General features: G+C 45.1%; 1 protein-coding gene across 2 annotated transcripts in view; it reads right to left on the bottom strand.

The window, feature by feature from the left end:
• The window catches only part of LOC141049051 (anaphase-promoting complex subunit 1-like), a 272,962-nt gene that overhangs the window by 137,394 nt on the left and 112,585 nt on the right, over positions 1-22,983 (bottom strand). For both annotated transcript variants that reach the window (XM_073545167.1, XM_073545166.1), the window contains exons 17-23: positions 18,474-18,548; positions 17,008-17,273; positions 16,393-16,484; positions 12,793-12,941; positions 8,616-8,694; positions 7,926-7,959; positions 7,780-7,850 (exon numbers count right to left, since the gene is read on the bottom strand). In XM_073545167.1, the coding sequence (XP_073401268.1) occupies positions 7,780-7,850; positions 7,926-7,959; positions 8,616-8,694; positions 12,793-12,941; positions 16,393-16,484; positions 17,008-17,273; positions 18,474-18,548 (766 nt within the window). The remainder of the gene's footprint in view (positions 1-7,779; positions 7,851-7,925; positions 7,960-8,615; positions 8,695-12,792; positions 12,942-16,392; positions 16,485-17,007; positions 17,274-18,473; positions 18,549-22,983) is intronic.

Genomic DNA, 22,983 nt, shown 5'->3' with positions numbered 1-22,983 from the left:
TGTACAATTTGTCCTGAGTACGCTGATACCCCATATGTGGGGGGAACCACTGTTTGGGCACACGTCAGGGCTCGGAAGGGAAGTAGTGACATTTTGAAATGCTGACTTTGATGGCATGGTCTGCGGGCGTCATGTTACATTTGCAGAGCCCTTGATGTACCTAAACTGTTGAAACCCCCCACAAGTGACCCCATTTTGGAAACTATACCCCATAAGGAAGTTGCCTAGATGTGTAGTGAGCACACTGAACCCCCAAGTGCTTCACAGAAGATTATAACGCAGAGCCATGAAAATAAAAAAAATTTTTTTCCTCAAAAAAATAATTTTTTAGCTCGCAATTTTTTATATTCACAAGGGTAACAGGAGAAATTGGACCCCAAAAGTTGTTGTCCAGTTTGTCCTGAGTATACTGGTACCCCATATGTGGGGGGGAACCATTGTTTGGGCACACGTCAGGGCTCGGAATGGAAGTAGTGACGTTTTGAAATGCAGACTTTGATGGAATAGTCTGCGATCGTAATTACGTTTGCAGAGCCCCTGATGTGCCTAAACAGTGGAAACCCCCCACAAGTGACCGCATTTTGGAAACTAGACCTTCCAAGGAACGTATGTAAGATGTGTTGTGAGCACTTTGAACCCCCAAGTGCTTCACAGAAGTTTATAATGCAGAGACGTGAAAATGAAAAAATAATTTTTTTCCACAAAAATAATTTTTTAGCCCCCAATTTTTTATTTTCCCAAGGGTAACACGGGAAATTAGTCCCCAAAAGTTGTTGTGCAATTTTTCCTGAGTACGCTGATACCCCATATGTTGGGGTAAACCACTGTTTGGGCACATGTCAGGGCTTGGAAGGGAGGGTGCACCGTTTGACTTTTTGAACGCAAAATTGGCTGGAATCAATGGTTGCACCATGTCACGTTTGGAGACCCCCTAATGTGCCTAAACAGTGGAAACCCCTCAATTCTAACTCCAACCCTAACACACCCCTAACCACAGCCCTAACCCTAACACACCCCTAACCACAGCCCTAACCCTAACACACCCCTAACCACAGCCCTAACCCTAACACATCCCTAACCACAAGCCTAACCCTAATTCCAACCCTAACCCTAATTCCAACCCTAACCCTAATTCCAACCCTAACCCTAATTCCAACCCTAACCCTAATTCCAACCCTAACCCTAATTCCAACCCTAACCCTAATTCCAACCCTAACCCTCTTTCCAACCCTAACCCTCTTTCCAACCCTAACCCTCTTTCCAACCCTAACCCTCTTTCCAACCCTAACCCTCTTTCCAACCCTAACCCTCTTTCCAACCCTAACCCTCTTTCCAACCCTAACCCTCTTTCCAACCCTAACCCTCTTTCCAACCCTAACCCTCTTTCCAACCCTAACCCTCTTTCCAACCCTAACCCTCTTTCCAACCCTAACCCTCTTTCCAACCCTAACCCTAACCCTAACCCTCTTTTCAACCCTAACCTTAACCCTAATGGAAAAATAAAAATAAAAATATTTTCTTTACTTTATTAGTTGTGCCTACCTATGGGGGTGATAATCGGGGGGTTTATTTACTTTTTCTTTCATTTTGATCACTGTGAGAGTGATCAAAATGAAAGAATGGAATCTGCAGCCGGCAGATTCGGGCGGGCGCACTGCGCATGCGCCCGCCATTTTCAAGATGGCGGCGCCCATGAACCGGACCCGCCGGACACCGGGAGCGACAGGGGGACTTAGAAGGTGCCGGGGGAGGTGAGATGGGGTGAGGGGGTTATCGGAAGCTGGCGGGGAGCAGAGGGAATGGGAGGGGGGCAGATGATGACAGCGGCGGCAGATCGCCGCTGTCATTCAGTTGCGGGGGGGGGCGATCGCCGGTGGGGGGGGTGGAATCGGTGTTTCCAGCCATGTCCGATGCTACAGCAGCATCGGCCATGGCTGGATTGTAATATTTCATCAATTTTCATTGATGAAATATTACTATCGCTCTGATTGGCTGTTTCACTTTTAACAGCCAATCAGAGCGATCGTAGCCACGTGGGGGCGAAGCCACGCCCCCTGTGGCGAAGAACAAAGCCCCCTGTATCTGCGGGTCGGGTGACCTTTCAGTGACCCCGGTCACCCGACCCGCGGGGGGGCTTTAAAGTCATGACGCCACATAGGCGTCATGGGTCGTTCTGGCACGACTTTTCATGACGCCTACGTGGCGTCTGTTAGTACAATAAACCTCATTTGAATCTAGAAATATAACTGAGTCCATCAGTTATTAGATATATGAAACTGAAATAGCTATAAAGAAAAAAAGGTTAACATTAATAGGGGTGCCCAAACTTTTACATATGACTTATATATATATATATATATATATATATATATATATATATACACACATACATATACACACATTTGGCAACACTAATCCCAGTGACCTAGAGATTCGTATTGCAAGGTCAATTTTAATATGTAATGAACCCTGCAATAAATAAAAAAAAACATTCAAAAGTACAACCTGTACTGGGAAAAACATGCCCTCACATATCCATGACCATGGAGAAGTAAAAAAAATAGTTAGAGCTCCTGGAAGAAGGGGGAGATGGAAGAAACAACAACGCAAAAACTAAATATTGCACGGTAAAGGGTTAAGATACATGCATGTAAGCAAACATGTACGTAAACTACTTACAGAATATATAGAGTTAAGTTCAGAAATATTTGGACAGTGACAAGTTTTGGCATTTTGGCTGTTTACCTAACAAATATTCAAGATAAAGTTCTATAATCAACATAAGCTTTAAGGGGTCGTATGGTCCAAATCCATAAGTCTGCACTGAGTGTGTGTGACTGCAGATTTATGAATCCACAAACAGAAGCAGACGGATGGATTATGAAGTGTACAGGGCTATACATTCTGTTCAGATTCAGTCAAATATAACAAGGTTGATTGGACGGCGCTTCACAGTACAGAAGGAAAAATGACATAAAACATACCGTGAAAGCAACCCAAGAATTTTACCCCTTCATGACCCAGCCTATTTTGACCTTAATGACCTGACCATTTTTAGCAATTCTGACCAGTGTCCCTTTATGAGGTAATAACTCTGGAACGCTTCAATGGATCCTAGAGATTCTGAGATTGTTTTCGTGACATATTGGGCTTCATGTTAGTGGTAAATTTTAGGTCAATAATTTTTGCATTTATTTGTGAAAAAAATCAGAAATTTGGCAATTTTCAAATCTTGAATTTTTATTCTGTTAAACCAGAGAGTTATGTGACACAAAATAGTTAATAACATTTTCCACATGCGGAAACATTTTTTTGTTTTGTTAGGACGTTATAAGGGTTAAAAGTTGACCAGCGATTTCTCATTTTTACAACAAAATTTACAAAACCATTATTTTTAGGGACCACCTCACATTTGAAGTCAGTTTTAGGGGTCTATATGGCTGATAATACCCAAAAGTGACACCATTCTAAAAACTGCACCCCTCAAGCTGATCTAAACCACATTCAAAAAGTTTATTAACCCTTCAGGTGTTTCACAGCAGCAGAAGAAAAATGGATGGAAAAAAAATGAACATTTAACTTTTTAGTCACAAAAATGATCTTTAAGCAACAATTTTTTTTTTATTTTCCCAAGGGTAAGTGTGCCTCAACTTTGGAGCTCCCCCAAAAATGACCCCCATTTTGGAAACTAGACCCCCTTAAGGAACTTATCTAGATGTATAGTGATCAATTTGAACCCCCAGGTGCTTCACAAATTGATCCGCAAAAATGAAAAAGTACCTTTTTTTTTTTTTTTTTTTTCACAAAAATTTTCTTTTAGCCTCAGTTTTTTAATTTTCACATGGGCAACAAGATAAATTGGATCCTAAAATTTGTTGGGCAATTTCTCCTGAGTACACCGATACCTCATATGTAGTCATAAACCACTGTTTGGGCGCACTGCAGGGCTCGGAAGGGAAGGCGAACCATTTGACTTTTTGAATGGAAAATTAGCTCTAATAGTTAGCGGACACCATGTCGTGTTTGGAAAGCCCCTGGGTGCCTAAATATTGGAGCGCCCCCACAACTGACCCCATTTTGGAAACTAGACCCCCGAAAGAACTTCTCTAGATGTGTGGTGAGCACTTTGAACCCCCAAGTGCTTCATAGAAGTTTATAATGCAGAGCCGTGAAAATAAAAAAAAATCTTTTTTCCCTCAAAATGATTTTTTATTTTCACAAGGGTAACACAGGAAAAATTGGACCCCAAAAGTTCTTGTCCAGTTTGTCCTGAGTACGCTGGTACCCCATATGTGGGGGGAACCACTGTTTGGGCACACATGGCGGCTCGGATGGGAAGTAGTGACATTTTCAAATGCCGACTTTGATGGAAAGGTCTGCGGGCGTCATGTTACGTTTGCAGAGCCCCTGATGTGCTTAAACAGTAGAAATTCCCCACAAATGACCCCAATTTGGAAACTAGACCCCCCCAAGGAACTTACCTAGATGTGTGGTGAGCACTTTGAACCCCCAAGTGCTTCAGAGAAGTTTATAAAGCAGAGCCATGAAAAAAATCAAATTTTTCCACAAAATTAATTTTTTTAACCCCCAAATTTTTTTTTCCCAAGGGTAACAGGAGAAATTAGACCCCCAAAGCTGTTGTGCAACTTTTCCTGAGTACGCTGATACCCCATATGTTGGGATAAACCACTGTTTGGTCACACGTCTGGGCTTGGAAGGGAGGGAGCACTGACTTTTTGAACGCAAAATTTGCTGGAATCAATGGTGGCGTGATGTCGCGTTTGGAGACCCCCTGATGTGCCTAAATAGTGGAAACCAAAAGCCTAACCCTAATCCCAACCCTAAGCCCAACACATCCCTAACCTTAACCCTAATTCCAACCCCAACCCTAACGGAAAAATAAAAATAAATTATTTTTCCCTACCTATGGGGGTGATAAAGGGGGGTTTATTTCCTTTTTTTATTTTGATCACTGTGATAGGGTTTATCACAGTGATCAAAATGCACCTGGAATGAATGAATCTGCCGGCCGATTCGGTGGGCGCACTGCTCATGCGCTCGCCATTTTGGAAGATGGCGGCGCCCATGGGAGAAAACGGGGGAAAACAGAGGAACACCGGGACTCGGGAGGTATGGGGGGGAATCGGAAAGCGGGGGGAGCGGTGAGGGGAGCAAATACTGACAGATTGCTGCCGTCAGTCGGTAGCGGGCGCAGATCGCGGTCTCCAGCCATGGCCAATGATATTGCAGCATCGGCCATGGCTGGACTGTAATATTTCACCAAGTTGCATTGGTGACATATAACAATTGCTCTGATTGGCTGTTGATAGTGAAAAAGCCAATCAGAGCGAACGTAGCCACTTGGGGGCAAAGCCACACACCCCCCCCCACCCAGGGTGAAGTACAATTATTCCTGTACCTGCGGGTCGGGTGACCTTTCATTGACCCCGGTCACCCAACCCGCAGGAACGCGATATCCCCTTGGCACCACATAGGCATCACAGGTCGGATTGACACCGACTTTCATGACGCCTACATGGCGTCAAAGGTCGGGAAGGGGTTAAAGCAAACAAGTGAAATATTCTGCAATGGCGGAGTCAAATCTCACCCCCGTCGAGCAACGTTTCATATGCTGAAGACAAACATAAGGCAGAAACACCCACAAACAAGCAACAACTGAAGTCAGTTGAAGTAAAGGCCTACAAAAGAATCACAAAGGAGGAAACCCAGAGACTGGTGACGTCCATGGCATCCAGACTTCATGTAGTCATTACTGTCAAACGATTTGCTACAAAGTATTAAAAGTGAACATTTTATTTAAGGTAAAGTTATTTTGTCTGTTTAATTTTGAGCCCCAGAAATGAGGAGGCCTTTGTGGAAAAATGGTTTCAATTTCTAAACGTTCCACAAGATATTTTTGTTAAAAAATTAACTCCTTCAAGCTGCAGCCCTTTTCCGATTTTGCGCTTGTTTCTCGCTCCCCTTCTTCCCAGAGCCATAACTTTTTTATTTTTCTGTCAATATGGCCATGTGAGGGTTTGTTTTTTGCGGGACGAGTTGTATTTTTGAATGACACCATTGGTTTTACCATATCGTGTACCTGAAAACGGGGAAAAAAATCCCACGTGCGGTGAAATTGCCAAAAAAGTGCAATCCCACAACTATTTTTTACCATGTTCACCAAATTCAAAAACTGACCTGCCATTATGATGCTCCAGTTCATTATGAGTTCATAGACAACAAATATGTCTAAGTTCCTTTTTATTTAAATGGTGAAAAAAAAATCTTAAGTTTGCAAAAATAAAAAAAAGCGTAATTTTTGCTAGACCCATAGTGTATTTTTTGTGATGTGGGGCTGAGTGAGGGCTTATTTTTTGCGAGCTGAGCTGACATTTTAAACAATACCATTTTGGTGTGGCTACGATCTTTTGATCGCCCGTTACTGCATTTTTATGCAATGTTGAGGAGAACAAAAAAACTTAATTCTGGAATTTAATTTTTTTCGCTACGCCGTTTACCGATCGGATTAATTCTTTTTATAGAGTGATAGCTCGGGGGAGTTTTGTACGCTACGATACCAAATATGTGTATTTTTTCTTAATTGTTTTATTTTGCATGGGGGGGGTGATTTGAATTTTTTTTTTTTTTTTTAAACATGCTTCAATAGTCTCCAAGGAAGACTAGTAGCTGAAGCTGTCTAATCGCTTCTGCTACACACAGGCGATGATCAGATTGCCTGTGTGTAGCAGAAATGCTCACTTGCTATGAGCGCAGACCACTGTTTGGCATTCATAGCAATCCGGCAATAACAACCACAGGTGTCTCCTGCAGAACTCTGGTTGTTATGCCAATCCAACGGCGACCTGCAGTCATGCGACACGGCCGCAGGATTAGTGACGAGCTTCCTGCGCAAACACAAAAAATGCCGCTGTCAGAGATTGACATTTAATGAGTTAACAGCCGCAGGTGGATCACGATTCCTCCCGTGGCTGTTTAGGGGCACATGTCAGCTCTTCAATTCAGCTGACATATGCCAGGAAAAATGTGGGCTCAGCACTGGAGCCCACATCAAAAGAGAGGGACACGACATGCACTGTACATGTACGGCGCATGTCGTAAAGGAGTTAAACCTGAACCTTTACACTTCAATTGCATCTCAGTTAATTTTAAGTAAAAAAATATTGGCATGCAGAGCACAAATCACAAAGATTCAGTCAATGTCCAAATATTTCTGGACCTAACTATGTGTATGTGGTATATTATTCCTTGATTTATAATTTAGCTTTAAGAGAAACTTATCAAACTATTCACATGCTTCCTGATCTACAGGCAACACGAATAAAAGGTCCTGCATTACAGACATGTTGTGGCGCTGCAGAGATAAACATAGAGATGATTGGTAATCTCCCTCCTGGCTTTCCACTCCTCATTTAGCTACACTGACAGGTCTCACCCAAACCACACAATACAGAGAGACCCTCAGTGTAGCTGGGCAGGCAGAGAGTCCAGCAGGGATGATCCTCTTTAACTAGACACCTGGTTCATGGCCATGCTGTCCAACAATGCCACAGACATAGGTTGTAGTTTATAAACATTTCAATAAACATCCTTGTTAAGCAGACTGTCATACATTACATGGTGAGACTAACCAAGTATTCACCCTAGATCAGAATTAGTCAACTTCCTAAAGTGAAAACCTGCATTCAGCCAATGGGCTTAATTGTACAAATGTAAAAGGTTATCAAATATGCTTGTGCCGACTAGTGTAGTGTTGCTCACCTATGTTAGTCATCCATACTACTAGCTTTTCAGCAAGACTTGACACAGTTGGAGTGGGCTTTAAGCTACACCTACAGTGGAATACAAAACACGAAATTAGTGAATGTCCTAATTGCTACATTGGTAATAATGTAATAAGTTCCCACCTTCTATCGTCCTCCAGCTGCTGTTTTCTCTGCCCTGAAAAACAAATTGGTCTGATTACATCTAGATTACATGTGGCTACTACCATTAGGGTAGGGAATAGTGATGAGCTAGTGTGCTCAGATAAGGTGCTATCAGAGCCTGCTTGGGTGCTAACAATGTCTTTGGCGTGCTTGAATAAAGGCCTCATCTCACATAGCGAGATCAGTGATGGGTCACCGATTTTGTGACGCAACAGCGATCTCGCCACATGTGACACATGCGCCCCCCCTTGCTGGATATCGATGATCGTGCTCAAATGTCCTGGGCCATTTTTTCATCGTCGGCGTCCCGCTGGCCAGCATGCATCGCTGTGTTTGACGCTGACGAGCGACCTCGTTGGCGACGCATAACTCAAGGACGCAGGCTGGAATCATTCAGAATAGCTGCTGTGTGACAACGCACCAGCGATCCTTACCAGGTTGCATAGTTGTTGGGATCGCTGGTGCGTCGCTATGTGAAATGGGATCATAAGGTATTATCCAAGCTAGGCAAGCTAGTGAGAAACAACAGTGTGGCCGAAATGAGTGCACAAGCTTGCAGTTTACATCTGCTTGAACAGGTGGACTAAACTTTAGGCCACAGGAGGCATCTGCACCATCAGATCCCCCTCCTTTACCAAATAACCATTCACACATGTATGCTCACTTTACCTGCTGTTATTTTGCACAAGTACTTTGATGTTCCGTTTGAAACCGCAGTCTCATCTCCAAGAATGTACTGAGCAAAACTCTAATACAATAAGAGGAAAGAAAGCAAAGTATTAAAGATACAGAACAATACACTGCAGGGAGAAAAGTAAGAACACTTGTTTTTTTGTTTTTTTACATTAAGCCACTAAATGGTTACATAGTTAACTAGTTAAATAGTTACATATGTCAGGGTCAGGGGTTGTTGACCATTCGCCGCACACGGCTATAACATGTGCACGAGGGGCTTATCTTCGTTATCCCACCTCTGCCACACTGTGATGAAAACAGCAAGCTAGTCTTGCCCTAACAATTTACCGCAGGGGTTTATTGTAGTTATCCCACTGCTGCCACAATATGTCACGAACTGCCGGGATTTATGTATATCCCACTTTTCAGCTTCACTTTGGAATTTGCAGCTCTCCGGCGCCCACTTTACCCTCAGGTCAGTCAGGGAACTGCATCTAGGATAGTTAGTTGCCGGACGGGCTACTTGTTGTGCACTGGCTATTAGGCCCGCGAGGGAATTATAAAAGCCTCTGGCTGCAGCCAGACAATCAGCTTATAAAACCCCTTCCGTCACTGCCAGCTAGCTCACCTAGCCCAGAGCACACTTCGCTGCCACCAGCTTCCGATTTCTCTATTAATATTCAAATTAATAAAGGGGTACAAAGCCAACCCAAATTAGTAGCGTAATCGCTTCAGGCACGTAGAAGTTCAGTATAGAGCATGGAGACGGAACTAATAATTTTATATTTTACTCCCAAAAGATAGGCAAGCAGTGTTTACAGAAGATATAAAAAGATCTTACAATATGAGACAATTAAAATATGTACAATGTGAATACAAATAAAAGGGGATTAAGAAATAAAACTCACTTATTACTTAATTCATCTTAGGCAGAACCATGCTGGTAGGAGGAGCCAGACGTCACAATGCATTGAGGTCTGGTTGCAGCATCTTCCCAGGCTAGAAGGCTACAGATTCTTTCTTCCCTTGGCATCAAAGACCTTGCCCTTTCCTGGTTTGCCTCATACTTTTCTGACCGCACATTTAGCGTTTCCCACTCCCACACTACCTCCTCATCCTGCCCTCTCTCTGTTGAAGTCCCCCAAGGCTCTGTCCTGGGGCCCCTACTTTTTTCCCATCTATAACCTTGGCCTAGGACAACTCAAAGTCACATGGCTTTCAGTACCACCTGTATGCGGACGACACTCAGATCTACCTCTCTGGCCCAGATGTCACCTCCCTGCTGTCCAGAATCCCAGAGTGTCTATCAGCCATATCCTCCTTTTTCAACTCTCGCTTTCTAAAACTCAATGTAGACAAAACTGAACTCATCTTTCCTCCATCTCACATATCTTCTCTACCTGATCTATCTATTATGGTAAACGGCATCACGCACTCTCCCGCACCTGAAATCCGCTGCCTCGGTGGAACTCTCGACTCTGCCCTGTCCTTCAAACCACACATCCAAACTCTTGCCACCTCCTATCGCCTCCAACTCAAAAATATTTCCAGAATCCGTGCCTTCCTCAGCCCTCAATCTACTAAAACTCTTGTACATGCCCTCATCATCTCCCGCCTTGACTACTGAAACACTCTCCTCTGAGGCCTCCCTGCTAACTCTCTTGCACCACTCCAGTCTGTCCTTAACTCTGCTGCCTGACTAATCCGCCTCTCTCCTCCCGTCTCTCCCCTCTGCAAATCCCTCCACTGGCTCCCAATTCCCCAACTAATCCAGTTCAAACTACTAACACTGACCTACAAAGCCATCCACAACCTGTCCCCTCCCTATATCTCTGAACTAATCTCCCAATATCTTGCCTCATGCACTCTTCGAACCTTCCAAGACCTCCTACTCTCCTCCACACTTATTCGTTCCTCACACAACTGCCTCCAAGATTACTCCCGAATATCCCCCATCCTCTGGAACTCATGTCTCAACACGTCCGGTTATCTACCACCATCGGAACCTTCAAACAAAACCTGAAAACCCATCTTTTCAGGAAAGCCTAAAGCCTGCAATAACCATTCTGCCGCCTCACCACCGCCCGAGCTGCCGCCTCATCACCACCAGAAGCTGCTACACCCCACGACCTTCTGTCTCTTGCCCACTATCCCGTAGAATGTAAGTCCGCAAGGACAGGGTCCTCTCTCCTCTGTACCAGTTTGTCATTGTAAATTTGTTTACTGTTAACGATATCTATAACTTTCATGTAACCCCCTTCTCATGTACAGCACCATGGAATTAATGGTGCTATATAAATAATAATAGTAACATGCTGTATATACTCGTGTATAAGCCAATTTTTTGGGCTGAAATTCCCCCCCAACCCCATTTGACAGCTGAAGCAGGAAGAGAGCAGCGCTGACAACATGGAACAAGCAGGGGAGCTGCAAAGAAGGGTGAGTATGATCTGACACCCCCTCCCCCCCGGCTTATACACGAGTCATATACCGGGGGGGGGGGAATTGGCGGGGGAGGGGGTGTCAGATCATACTCGCCCTTCTCTACAGCTCCCCTGCTTGTTCCATGTTGTCAGCGCTGCTCTCTTCCTGCTTCAGTTGTCAAATGGTACCCGCTCATTAAACATGCACATATTTAATGAGCGGTACCACATGACCGCTGAAGCAGGAAGAGAGCAGTGCCGCAACATGGAACAAGCAGGGGAGCTGCAGAGACAAGCGCCAGGACCGCTTGAGTATGAACGGGGGGAGGCATATTCACCTGTCTCTGCGCTCCGCTGGTTTGCATCCTCTGCAGTGACATTCAAGTCAGAGGGCGCGATCGTGCCCTCTGCCTGCACAGTCACGGCACAGCCCGCAACGCTGAGGAGCAGGGGGCAGCGACGGAGGTGAGTATACAGTTTTTTTCTTTTTTTGTAACGGCAGCAACATGATGGGGACACACACTGTGCAGATAACTGGGGCCACTCACTGTGCAGCCTCGGCTTATACGCGAGTCAGTAAGTTTTCCCAGTTTTCTGTGACAAAATTAGGGGGTCGGCTTATACACAAGTATATACGGTAGGTTGAAAAAAGACCTAGGTTCACCTTTCTCCACCAATTACACATTTTGCCACTATAACTCACAAAGTTATATGTACTCAGTAATAGTGAAAGCGGATGAGCTAAATCTTAAAGATAACTTATCAGCACGGTTTTGTAATGCAAAGTAAATCTGTAATGGCGCTGTAAAGGCCCCGTTACACACAGCGATCTCGCTAGCGAGATCGCTGCTGAGTCACAAGTTTTGTGACACAACAGCGATCTCACCAGCGAGATCGCTATGTGTGACAGCGATCGGGCCCCCTGCCGGTATCGCTGATCGCTCTTGGAAACCTCTGGACATTTCTTTCGTCGCTGATCTCCCGCTGGCCAGCACGCATCGCTGTGGGTGACAGGCGGGAGACCAGCGACCAGCGATAAAATAAAAAAGAAAAAAAAAATTACTATTCTCCCCTTCCGACGTCCCGCGCAGCATTTCCGCCTCTCTCCACGCTCCGGTCCCAGTAATCCTTTGCAAGAATGACCGCGAGACTTCGCGATCCAGCGAGAACGGACGTCATCGTGGTAATTCTCGCAAAGGATTACTGGGACCGGAGCGTGGAGAGAGGCGGGATGGCTGCGCGGGACGTCGGAAGGTGAGAATAACAATATTTTTTATTTTAATTCTATTTTTGACATGAATCAGCGCTGAACACAGCGATACCGCACGCGCGGCGTCGCTGTGCTAATCGCTGGTGAAGCTGTCTGTTTGACAGCTCACCAGCGATCACATAGCGATTCACCAGCGATCCTGACATGTTGAGATCGTTGTCGGGATCGCTGGTAAGTCGCTTAGTGTGACGGGGCCTTAACACATGTAATCAGCATGTGAAGTTTTGTGCCAATTAGATGATGCACAGGGGCCGGACTGTACCCTGGGTCCTCTCCTCCCTGTCTGATTACCCGACCCCTCCACCTGCCTCCGGTCTGTGAACGACAAGTCACTGCTGAGATATCAAACAGAGGAGGCTCGTCACTCACAGACCGGAGGCAGGCGGAGGGGCTGGGAAGCACTGCAATCCTCACATTTGACAAATGTTAAAACTCTGAATATGTGATCACAGACAAAAACCCATCAACTCATTTTTACCAGTGTTACAAGCTTGCTTCTTTCACATATCCCAGGAAGGTAAGGGTAAGCTAGCAGCTTTTCTCCCTTTAGGCAAGAGCTCAGCCATTGATAGATACTTGGTGGATCAGAACTAAAAAACAATGGATAATTCATGAAACCAATCTGGGCTGAAAGAAATAAAAAAAAAAAAAAATGAGTTTAGAAGAATATCATTGCTTACGTATACAACATTGCAGCAGCGATCCAGATACCTCAATATATATCCCTGCAAGGTATTAAAGAGGTTGTACATGTCCCTTCCATGTGCACTAACTTCAATAGATTAGCAATTCACCAAATACCTTGCCTTGTCGTATCCCGCTGTAACCTGAGCTGGGCTGCTGATCACATCTCCTTCCTATGATGTCATGTCAAACTGACATGATGAAACTGATGAGGTGGGGGGAAGCATTTAGGAGAGCTCACTGTTTCTGTGAATGCTGCCAGCTCAGCCCGCAGAGCCCGACCCAGCTCAGCCTGCAGACCAGGGCTATGGAATTGGTAAGACAAACGTTTCACTCGGACTCCTCAATTTTCCTGACTCCCAAGCACTGGTCACTACGGAGATAGATATATATATATATATATATATATATATATATATATATATATATATATATATATATATATATATATATATATATATATATATATATATATATATCTATCTATCTATCTAATGGGCAGTGCCGTACATCAAAAGACAACGGCCTAACGGGCAATGCCGTACATCAAAAGACAACAGCCTAACAGGCAATGCCGTACATCAAAAGACAACGGCCTAACGGGCAATGCCGTACATCAAAAGACAACGGCCTAACGGGCAATGCCGTACATCAAAAGACAACGGCCTAACGGGCAATGCCGTACATCAAAAGACAACGGCATAAAAGCTGCAACCTGACTAACCTGCTACCAATATTTGAAAATGTTACAAGAACCTGGTAGGAAAATTATGACGCATCACAGATTAAATAATAAAAATAAAATATAAATAACATACTAAGGTGATAGGTGGTAAGTAAATTACCCACACTATATGTGTTATAGAAGTTTAGCGTGTGTTCATATGATGAAAGAGCTGTAATAGTTGTCCAGTGGACATAGGTAAATTCAATCCCACTCAAAAGATTGGATGACATGCATCATGGATTTGTAGAGTAAAAACGTATCCATGCTATGGCACCCCGGTCAGCAGCGTTCAGAAAGTTAGTGTATATAGTCCGTATTGTGCCGCAAAGATGACGTCACCACCCCTTTCTTTTATAAACATGTCTTCAGATCATTGTACTTGCAGTGGCGTCTGCCTGCTCAGCAGATCTGTCATCATATGGACACACACTGAACCTTTATAACATATGGTGAGGATAAGTTACTTACCACCTCTCACCTAAGTATGCAATTTAGATTTTGCTCTATTGAGCACCTTATTTTTATTTAGTCTGTGATATAGCCATCAATTTCCTACCAGGTGCTTTTAAAATGTTGTTATTGGTAGTAATTTAATCAGGGTACCACTTTTAAGCAGTTGTGTATGGTGTATGGCAATGCCTGCTAAGCAGTTGCCTTCATTATACTAAGAGTGCGGAGATTCTTTACATTCACATCTCTCCCCATCAATCCATGTCAGTGAGGGGGAGTAGAGGATAATCTTTTTTGTCAAGGCTGGAGTAATGGCGCTTTATGCAATACTTCCATCCCTGCCATGTCCTCTCCAGGAGATCATGCTGTGTGTAACTATGGGGGAAAGTAGGAGGGGTTTAGGTGGAGATACAGGTCTGTGCTCACTGCTGGCTTGCAGCCCAGAACAAGGAAAGATGGGAAATGTAGTAAGAAGGGAGCAGAGGAACTTATCGCCATGACAGCAGAGCTGGTGCCAGGGCACAGGAAGAGAGGCAGAAAGCAACAGGAAACATGGCAAAAAAGGTACAGTGGGGTAAAAAAGTATTGTGCAAATTCTCCCACTTAAAAAGATGAGAGAGGCCTGTAACTGACATCATAGGTAGACCACAACTATGGGAGTCAAAATGAGAAAACAAATCCAGAAAATCACCTTGTCTGATTTGGGAACATTTATTTAATTTTGACACCAGAACTTTTCCCCATTAATCTGCAGTACAATCCCTGTACCTCCTGTAGAATATGATGTTTTTCTTGCAGAGAAGTGACCGTCTTGACACCAGGCCAGGGAGTGGAAAAGGGGGAAGATTCCAACTTTCACATTTTGTTAACTTTTTTTTTTTTTAAAAACTTTGTGTTTTTTATCTTTTAGGCTAATAAGGGGGGGTTGAACCTATGGTTGATTGCCTCTATACCAGGGTTCCGCAACTCCAGTCCTCAAGGCCCACCAACAGGTCATGTTTTCAGGATTTCCTTAGTATTGCACAAGTGATAATTGCTTCATCTGTGCAATACAAAGGAAATCCTGAAAACATGACCTGTTGGTGGGCCTTGAGGACTGGAGTTGGGGAACCCTGCTCTAGACTATTATATTGTAGAATAGAGAGAAAATTACGTTTTCTCTATAAAGCATACAAGTTGAACTTGAAGGGAGGATGATGGTAGCAGACCATTACAACCCATTGGCATCCCGTGATTGCATTGCGATTGACAGCAGCATCTACATGGATAAACAGCAGCAATTGTAGCTAGTTCCGGTCACCAATGATACAGGCAAATGCTGGCTGCCTAAGGCTATGTTCACACGTTACGTTTTAGCAGCTGCGTTTCACAGTACCAGCAAAGTCTATGAGATTTCAGAAATCTAAGGCACACATCTTGTTTCTTTTTTGTTCCTGACTGTTTTATCATAAGAGAGTTTTTGCAACATGCAGCAGGTCACTTCTTTCAGCGTTTTTTTTAATCCATTGAAAGCAATGGGTAGTGCAAAAAATGCTGCAAAAACTAAGCAAAAGAAGCGGGTTTCAGGTTTTGCTGCCTTTTTGGTGCCAAAACTTGATGAAGTTGAATCAGATTTTTTTCTATCTACTATCAGCGTGCACATGAGACAAAATGTACCATGACAAAAACGAAGCAAAAAAAAAAAAAAACACCACAGAGAAAACTAAGAAAAAAACCACAACAAAAACTAAGCAAAACCTGCATTTCGTAAGAAACTTAAAACACAGCTTAAGCTTGGCATAAAAAAAAAACCACGCCGTAAAAACGCAACGTGTGCACATTGCCTAGCCTAGTACTGCTGGGATCTACTTGGAATGGAGCAGGCTATGTACTATGGCCTACATCAGGAAGGTGTTAAAGCAGAGTGTTGCAAACTTTTTGATACTGACTAACATAATACCTGGGTCTCACCCAACAGACCAAGATGATTCATGTAGTGGAAGTTTATTCAGAAATTTAAAGCATCACCCAAATTTTTCTATTTTGTCCTTTGAAGTCAGAACAGCAAAATGCCAAAATGAGTCAATGATGTCGTTACACTAAAGATTGTTCCAGCAGCTGACAGGACTGTGCAACTCACAAACAGCTGGGTAGTGCCTCACCAACAGCTAGATGGCACCACACTAGAGAGGCCAGCCTTACAATTCGACAAGCACTAGGATAAAATATAAAACGTACTTGGCTCCATGCAATACGTCTGCCCGGAGTTCTTGAGAAGAGCTGGATAGTCTCTGAAGTAAAAATCAATATAAGGGGGCAAGTTCAAATCCCTATGAAAACAAATAATTAGATATATAAATAAATTGTAAAGCATCTTGTATTCTTCAACCTAGCATGATGCACACACTCTGTTATATGGCTAATCTTGTATTTAAAAAATAAATATATAATGGCAATAAGTTTTCCAGGAATAAAAGCACGGGCTGCTTTGTGGTCTGCATTTACGACGGGAGTCAGAAGAACCGCAGCTGCCTGTGACTGGCTGCCACAGTCAGTTAACATCCAGAGCACCTCAACAGTGAAGTCACAGATGACACGCTGTGTAACTCACCCGACCATGGTAGCCAAACACAGGACGCACTGGTCCTGCAGCCCATAAATGCAGACTACGCAGCAGCGTGCGAGTCATCTAGGTAAAAAATATAGGCAAATACGGCTTCATGAATTGTTTTTTTAACCTACCAAGAATATGGTAAAAATTTAAATTTTGCTCGGAGAACTCCTCTATAAAAAGGATGTTGCACCAATTTATGCAATGTTAAGGCCTTATATGCAGTATGTATAACTAAGCACCTTGCCAGCTGCAGCAGCACGGTGACCAGGGAACGAATCCCTTCTCTCATTAATGTGTTCAGTTTAAGCTCTTCGTAGGTCAGATGAAGCACATAGAATATGGATGGGATGTAACTGAACAGGAGAGCAGTGGTGTCCAGACTAAAAACCTGCTGCATATCTTCTTTACAAGCACACACTTCCACGGGGTCCAGCTGCAATGCTTTCGCCAGCACATGAAACTCAACATTTCGGTGATAGTCTGAATTTATAAGGTACTCCCAATCCTAGAGATGCAAACAAACAAGTTAATGCATGAGAAATTGGAAGGAATAGTTTACAGGAAGCTGTACAACAGTTAGAATTGATCCATTTTTAATTCAATAAAGTACTCTGTGGTACCCTGAGGAAGTATACTTGTGGACATCAAAAACCCGAAAATCACATAAGTGCATTGGTATGTTCACCCTTAGGCTACTTTCACACATCAGTTTTTTGCTGTCAGGCAGGATCCGGCTATTTTTAGAAAAAACGGATCCGGCGTAAATTTTGCAGAAATTTTAGAAACGGATCCGTTTTTTTGCCGGATCCGTCTAGCAGGTTATATCTGTTTCCTGGGGGCTGGCCAATCGGATCTGAGCATGCGCAGACTTAAAAAAAACGGATCCGGTGGCTGGATCCTTCTTTTTCTGGATCCGGCGCCAATAGACTTTCACTGTGGCAAAAAGCCGGAAGCGTCGGATCCGGCGCTTACGGCTTTTTCGCCAGAGACAAAAAACGTTACAGTAGCCGTTTTTTCCAGACGCCGGAATGAGACAAGTAGCTGGATCCGGCAAAAAACGGATGAAACGCAATGTCATCCGGCGCGATCCGGCGCTAATGCAAGTCAATGGGGAAAAACTGGATCCGGCATTGCATTTTGCTGGATCCGGTTTTACAAAAAAACACAGGATCACGCCTGACGGCGAAAAACTGATGTGTGAAAGAGGCCTTAGGGGTACGTGCCCACGATCAGGAAGCAGAATTTTGGATGCAGCTCAACTTCACTGTCCAAAACGCTGAGTTTTAAGAAAATTAGCACAGTGGATGGGATTTATAGAAATCCCACGCCCACTGTGCTATACTTCTGCTCTATTTGACGCTGTGTACACTCACCCACAGTGCGGGTTTACGAGCCACAGCATGAGAATTTATAGCCTTCGCAACAGGAATTTCCACAATAGAATGTATTGGATGCAGTAAATCCACATTGTTCAATGAACAGAACACATGAGGATTTAACTGTGTGATTGAAGGCATTTTGGACGCAGCAAAAATATACTGCATCCAAACGCTGCTATTTCCTTACTGTGGGCACGTATTCTAACTTACTAATTAGAATGATAAGATTTTATCGCTTCCTCACAGTAGTTTTCTTCCTTACCAGGCCAAGAACTATACAAACGTAATATGGTTGTGTAATAGCAGCCTTATAGAACATCTTTTACCTCATCACATCCAGTTTCTGATGGTCGGGCCTTCTTAGGAGCAATTACTGGAGACAATAAATTTTCAAAATCAAGCTGAAAAGGAAAAAAAAGTGAGTGAATGTTCAATAAAATCCTGGAAATAAACAAGAATCCAACATGGTTTGGACAACTCCACTACAATTAGATACGTTGGCTGCCTAAAGACATAACCACATAGCAGTTCTCGGTCAGAACCAAAAACAAAAGTGGATTAAAAAATGCACAAGTGGAATAGTTTGCACAACTCTTGGTTTTAGCTTACAAATACTGATCAAAATACCGACATGTTAAGTTGTACTGAAGCAGACAACCTCATTCTATGCTGCCAAATGCATAACCAAAGTACACCTCCTCTCATTCAATGCATCCTTCACATCAAAAAAAAAAAAGTCATAAATGCCTAAATGCTTTTGTGATGGTGTGATATGTTATGTGGATGTCATTTTTTGTATATTCCTATTTTTAACAATTCCAGTTATTTTCATAGTGTTTTTCTTATTACATTGTAAGTCTACAGCCTCACTGTATCTGTCTCTTGATGACCCCCTGTAGTGCATTAATCCCTAAGGCCCTTTGTTCTCTTCTGGGAGGCAACTTGTTTGACTACCCCTGGACAAGGAAGGGGGTGGGGGGGGGAAGAACGGCAGCTGGACAAGTCAGTTCCGGTAGAGACAAGATGGTGAAAAGGCTGCATTTCAGAGAGAAGGACCCATTTTTATCCTCTGGTGCTAGAGTTGTGGAATCTCGTTTCCCTGGACAATTTATCCTGATACTGGACTGCATTCTTATTCTGGACTATATTATCCTTTGTGTGGTGGACTGAATATGGACCTTTTCGTATTTTTGCCTGAATAAAGGTCTTGGAATTGTTCACTCTCCGCTTGCTCTGTTGATTGTGTGATACCAGAGAAGGACCCCATGACAACTGGTGGCAGCGGTGGGATCAACAGAGCGTCACTCAACGGAGAACCACCCACAGAGTGAGTACAGAAATTGGACTGTATGCAGTTTACAGGAGAGAGCCAGAGACCTGGGCCTGAACTACCAGGGACTGACTAAAGAGGCCCTAATAGATCTACTGGTGGGTGCTAGCCCGGCCACCTCCTCCCAGATGTCTGAAGGACGAGCACTGGAGACAGGGATCCCCATCCAGAAAAGCCAGTGGTTGGTGTGGTATGAAGAGATAGCGGTTCTGGGCCCCGGCGTCTCTCAGGAGTACAAGGAGGAGGCTGCCCTCCGGGCACAGCGGAGACAGGAAGCAATGGAGCTTGAAAAAGGGAGTAACGCAATGTGGAGTGTAACCCCAACAATCCGGGAGCCTGTACGGATCACCCGGACAGAGTTTAAGCCATTTGATGAGGCTTCTGGAGATGTGGAGGGGTTCTTCAAAGACTTTGAGCAGCAGTGTGCTGTGATGGAGGTGCCCCACTCTAGCTGGATGCGTTTGTTAGTGGGGCACCTGAACGGAAACTTGGCGGAGGCTTACCGAACCATTGATGCACTGCGGAATCGGGATTATAACATTGTAAAGCGGACTATGCTGGATTACCATGCTATCACCCCAGACTCATATAGGGCCAAGTTCCGAGACCTCCCATGCACCACGGGGGGATCGTTTAGGATGTATGCACATAAGATGTCCGAGGCATGTCGGAGATGGCTGGAAGCAGAAAACGCCTTTACTGTGGAAGATGTTATAGAGGCGTTCCTTATAGAACAATTTCTTGCCAAGTGCCCTGCAGAGGTACGGGAATGGGTCCGGGAGCGCACGCCGTGTACCGTGGATAGAGCTGCAGCCCTGGCCGATGAAGCCCTTACTATCCGGCCGCAATGGAGGAGGCTTCTGGACAATGAACTACGGCCTGCTCCCGCGCCCCGTCCCCCTCCAATTATATCTGCCCTTCCACCTAGTCGCAAGCCGATGACAATCACGCCTCACAATCCTAGGCCCCAACAGTTCCGACCACGACCTGGGGGTATCACAGAGAGGAGGTGTTATGGGTGTGGGCTACCTCGACATTTGCAGTCTGGCTGTCCCTCCAAGATTCGGAGGGTGCCCCACGCAGCCCCACCTCGTCCAGTGCATCTTGTACATTCCATCACACCTGAGGAAGAGCTACCACCACCCCCACCAGAGTGGACCACCGACCACGGCACCATAGATACCCCTCCTGGAGTGTACAGACTCCGGCCTCTGTCCTTTAGCTACTCAGAGCAACGGCAACGCCACCTGCAGGATGTCTTTATTGATGGATACAAAGTGTCAGGATTTAGAGACACGGGGGCATTCTTGACTATCGCTGACCCCCGTGTGGTTCAACCTGAGGCAATTTACCAGGGTCCGGGAATTCCCATTGTCCTGGCGGGCGGTGCCCGCAAATATATACAGCGAGCTTCTGTGCGTTTGGATTATGGTTGTGGAGAAAAACTGTGTTGGATTGGAGTTATGGGAGGACTTCCTGCAGATATCCTCCTTGGGAATGACATTGGGGAGTTACAGTGCCAATTTGTGGGAGCAGTCACCCGACTACAGGCCCTTCAAGCACTACGTCATCCGGACCCCACCGGGGAGCAACCACCACGAACCGCATCAGAGTCGGTAAGCAATACTTTCGCTGCTACTACATTGGGAGAGTCTTGGGACAGAGAGGAGTTTAGGAGAGAAATAGAGGGTGACACTACCTTAGCAGCCCTTAGGCGAAAGGCAGAAACTGGGCACATGGGAGATAATGGGGATGGCTTCACTCGAGAAAACGGACTGTATTATCGTGTAACAAAGGGCAGTGACCAGGGCAACCCTGACGCAACGACCAGGCAACTCATTGTCCCTCAGAAGTACAGGGCACAGCTACTTCAACTGGACCATGAAATCCCCTTGGCTGGGCATTAAGGGAGAAAAAGGACTGAAAAGAGACTCACCCAAAGTTTTTACTGGCCGGGCGTCTCGCAGTCGGTAGCCCATTATTGCCGCACCTGTGATGTGTGCCAGCGAATGCGGCATCCAGGAGCTCGACATAAGGTACCCCTGCAATCCCTGCCCATAATTGAGGAACCATTTCAACGTGTAGCCGTCGACATCATAGGTCCTCTGGCCCAACCCAGCAGGTCGGGGAAAAAATATATCCTGACCGTGGTGGACTATGCCACTAGGTATCCTGAAGCTGTGGCCCTGTCCAGTATTACAGCAGTAAAGGTAGCCGAGGCCCTTGTTACCATCTTTACCCGGGTAGGGTTTCCTAGTGAAATATTGTCGGATCAAGGCACTCAGTTCATGTCAGATCTGGTCCAGTCCCTATGGCATACCTGTGGTGTTCGAGCCATTCGCACCACCCCATACCACCCGCAGACCAACGGACTATGTGAACGCTTTAATGGAACCCTAAAAAATATGCTGAGGGCTTTTGTTGACGTTGAAAAAGACTGGGAAAAGTACCTGCCACATCTCCTCTTCGCCTATCGGGAGGTTCCCCAAGAGTCCACAGGGTTCTCTCCCTTCGAACTACTGTTTAGCCGGAAGGTCCATGGGCCTCTCACTCTTCTGAAAGAACATTTGGAGGGAGACATCTCAGATACCGGAATGCCCATCGTTCCCTATGTTCTAGAGCTCAGACAGTCTCGCCCAGCTAGCTACCTTCGCTAAAGAACATCAGCGAATGGCCCAGTCCAGACAAAAAACCTGGTATGATCGTAATGCCAGGAACCGGGAATTTATGGAAGGACAGCAAGTGCTCATGATTACTGCTTCCCCTGCCAACAAGCTTCAAGCAGTGTGGGAAGGCCCTTATCAGGTTGTCAAGAAAATTAATGACACTATGTTATTGCCCTGGACTCTAGTGGTCGACGACAGAAAACCGTCCACATTAACATGCTGAAAGACTACCACGACCGATCTCTGCCTGTTCTAGCTGTCTGCCACCCCCTTAGTGATACCGCCGACGACGAGCATCTCCCAGATCTCCTCCAGGTTGCCCAAGCGGGAGGATCACTGGAACAAGTGCCCCTGGGCTCCCATTTATCGGATATACAAAAGGACGATATTGTCGCCGTACTAAGGCCGAGGGCTGCTGCTTTCTCCTCAAAGCCGGGGGAAGACTACTCTCACCAGCCACCATGTGGAAACCCCCGGACAACACCCCATCCAGCAGGCTGCCTACCGGGTTCCAAAGGCTGTTCAAGGTATGATCAAGAACGAACTGGAGGAGATTAAACAACTGGGAGTTATTCAGCCATCTCACAGTTCTTGGGCCTCTCCTTGTCATGGTATGCCTAGGTTACTTTAGGCTAAGACCCCGGGACCCCTGCGGAGTCCCTCAGACTAGGGAAAACCCTGTCTGTCCCTCAACCCAGGGTTTACACTGAAGGTGTGCCTGCCTGGGCCTCCACCCTGTCCCTGTCTCCTGTCCAGCCCTAAGCTGAACCCACCACCCTCCACCCAGTGAGGGGACCAGACACCAGACCACACAAACACGTATGGACAGGGGTAAAAGAA

This window comes from Dendrobates tinctorius, unplaced genomic scaffold (assembly GCF_039654945.1).
Source record: "Dendrobates tinctorius isolate UK_male_01 unplaced genomic scaffold, ASM3965494v1 ptg000140l, whole genome shotgun sequence".
NCBI lineage: Eukaryota > Metazoa > Chordata > Amphibia > Anura > Dendrobatidae > Dendrobates > Dendrobates tinctorius.
Note: the sequence above shows the minus strand (reverse complement) of the source record. Positions and strands in the feature narration are given on the sequence as shown.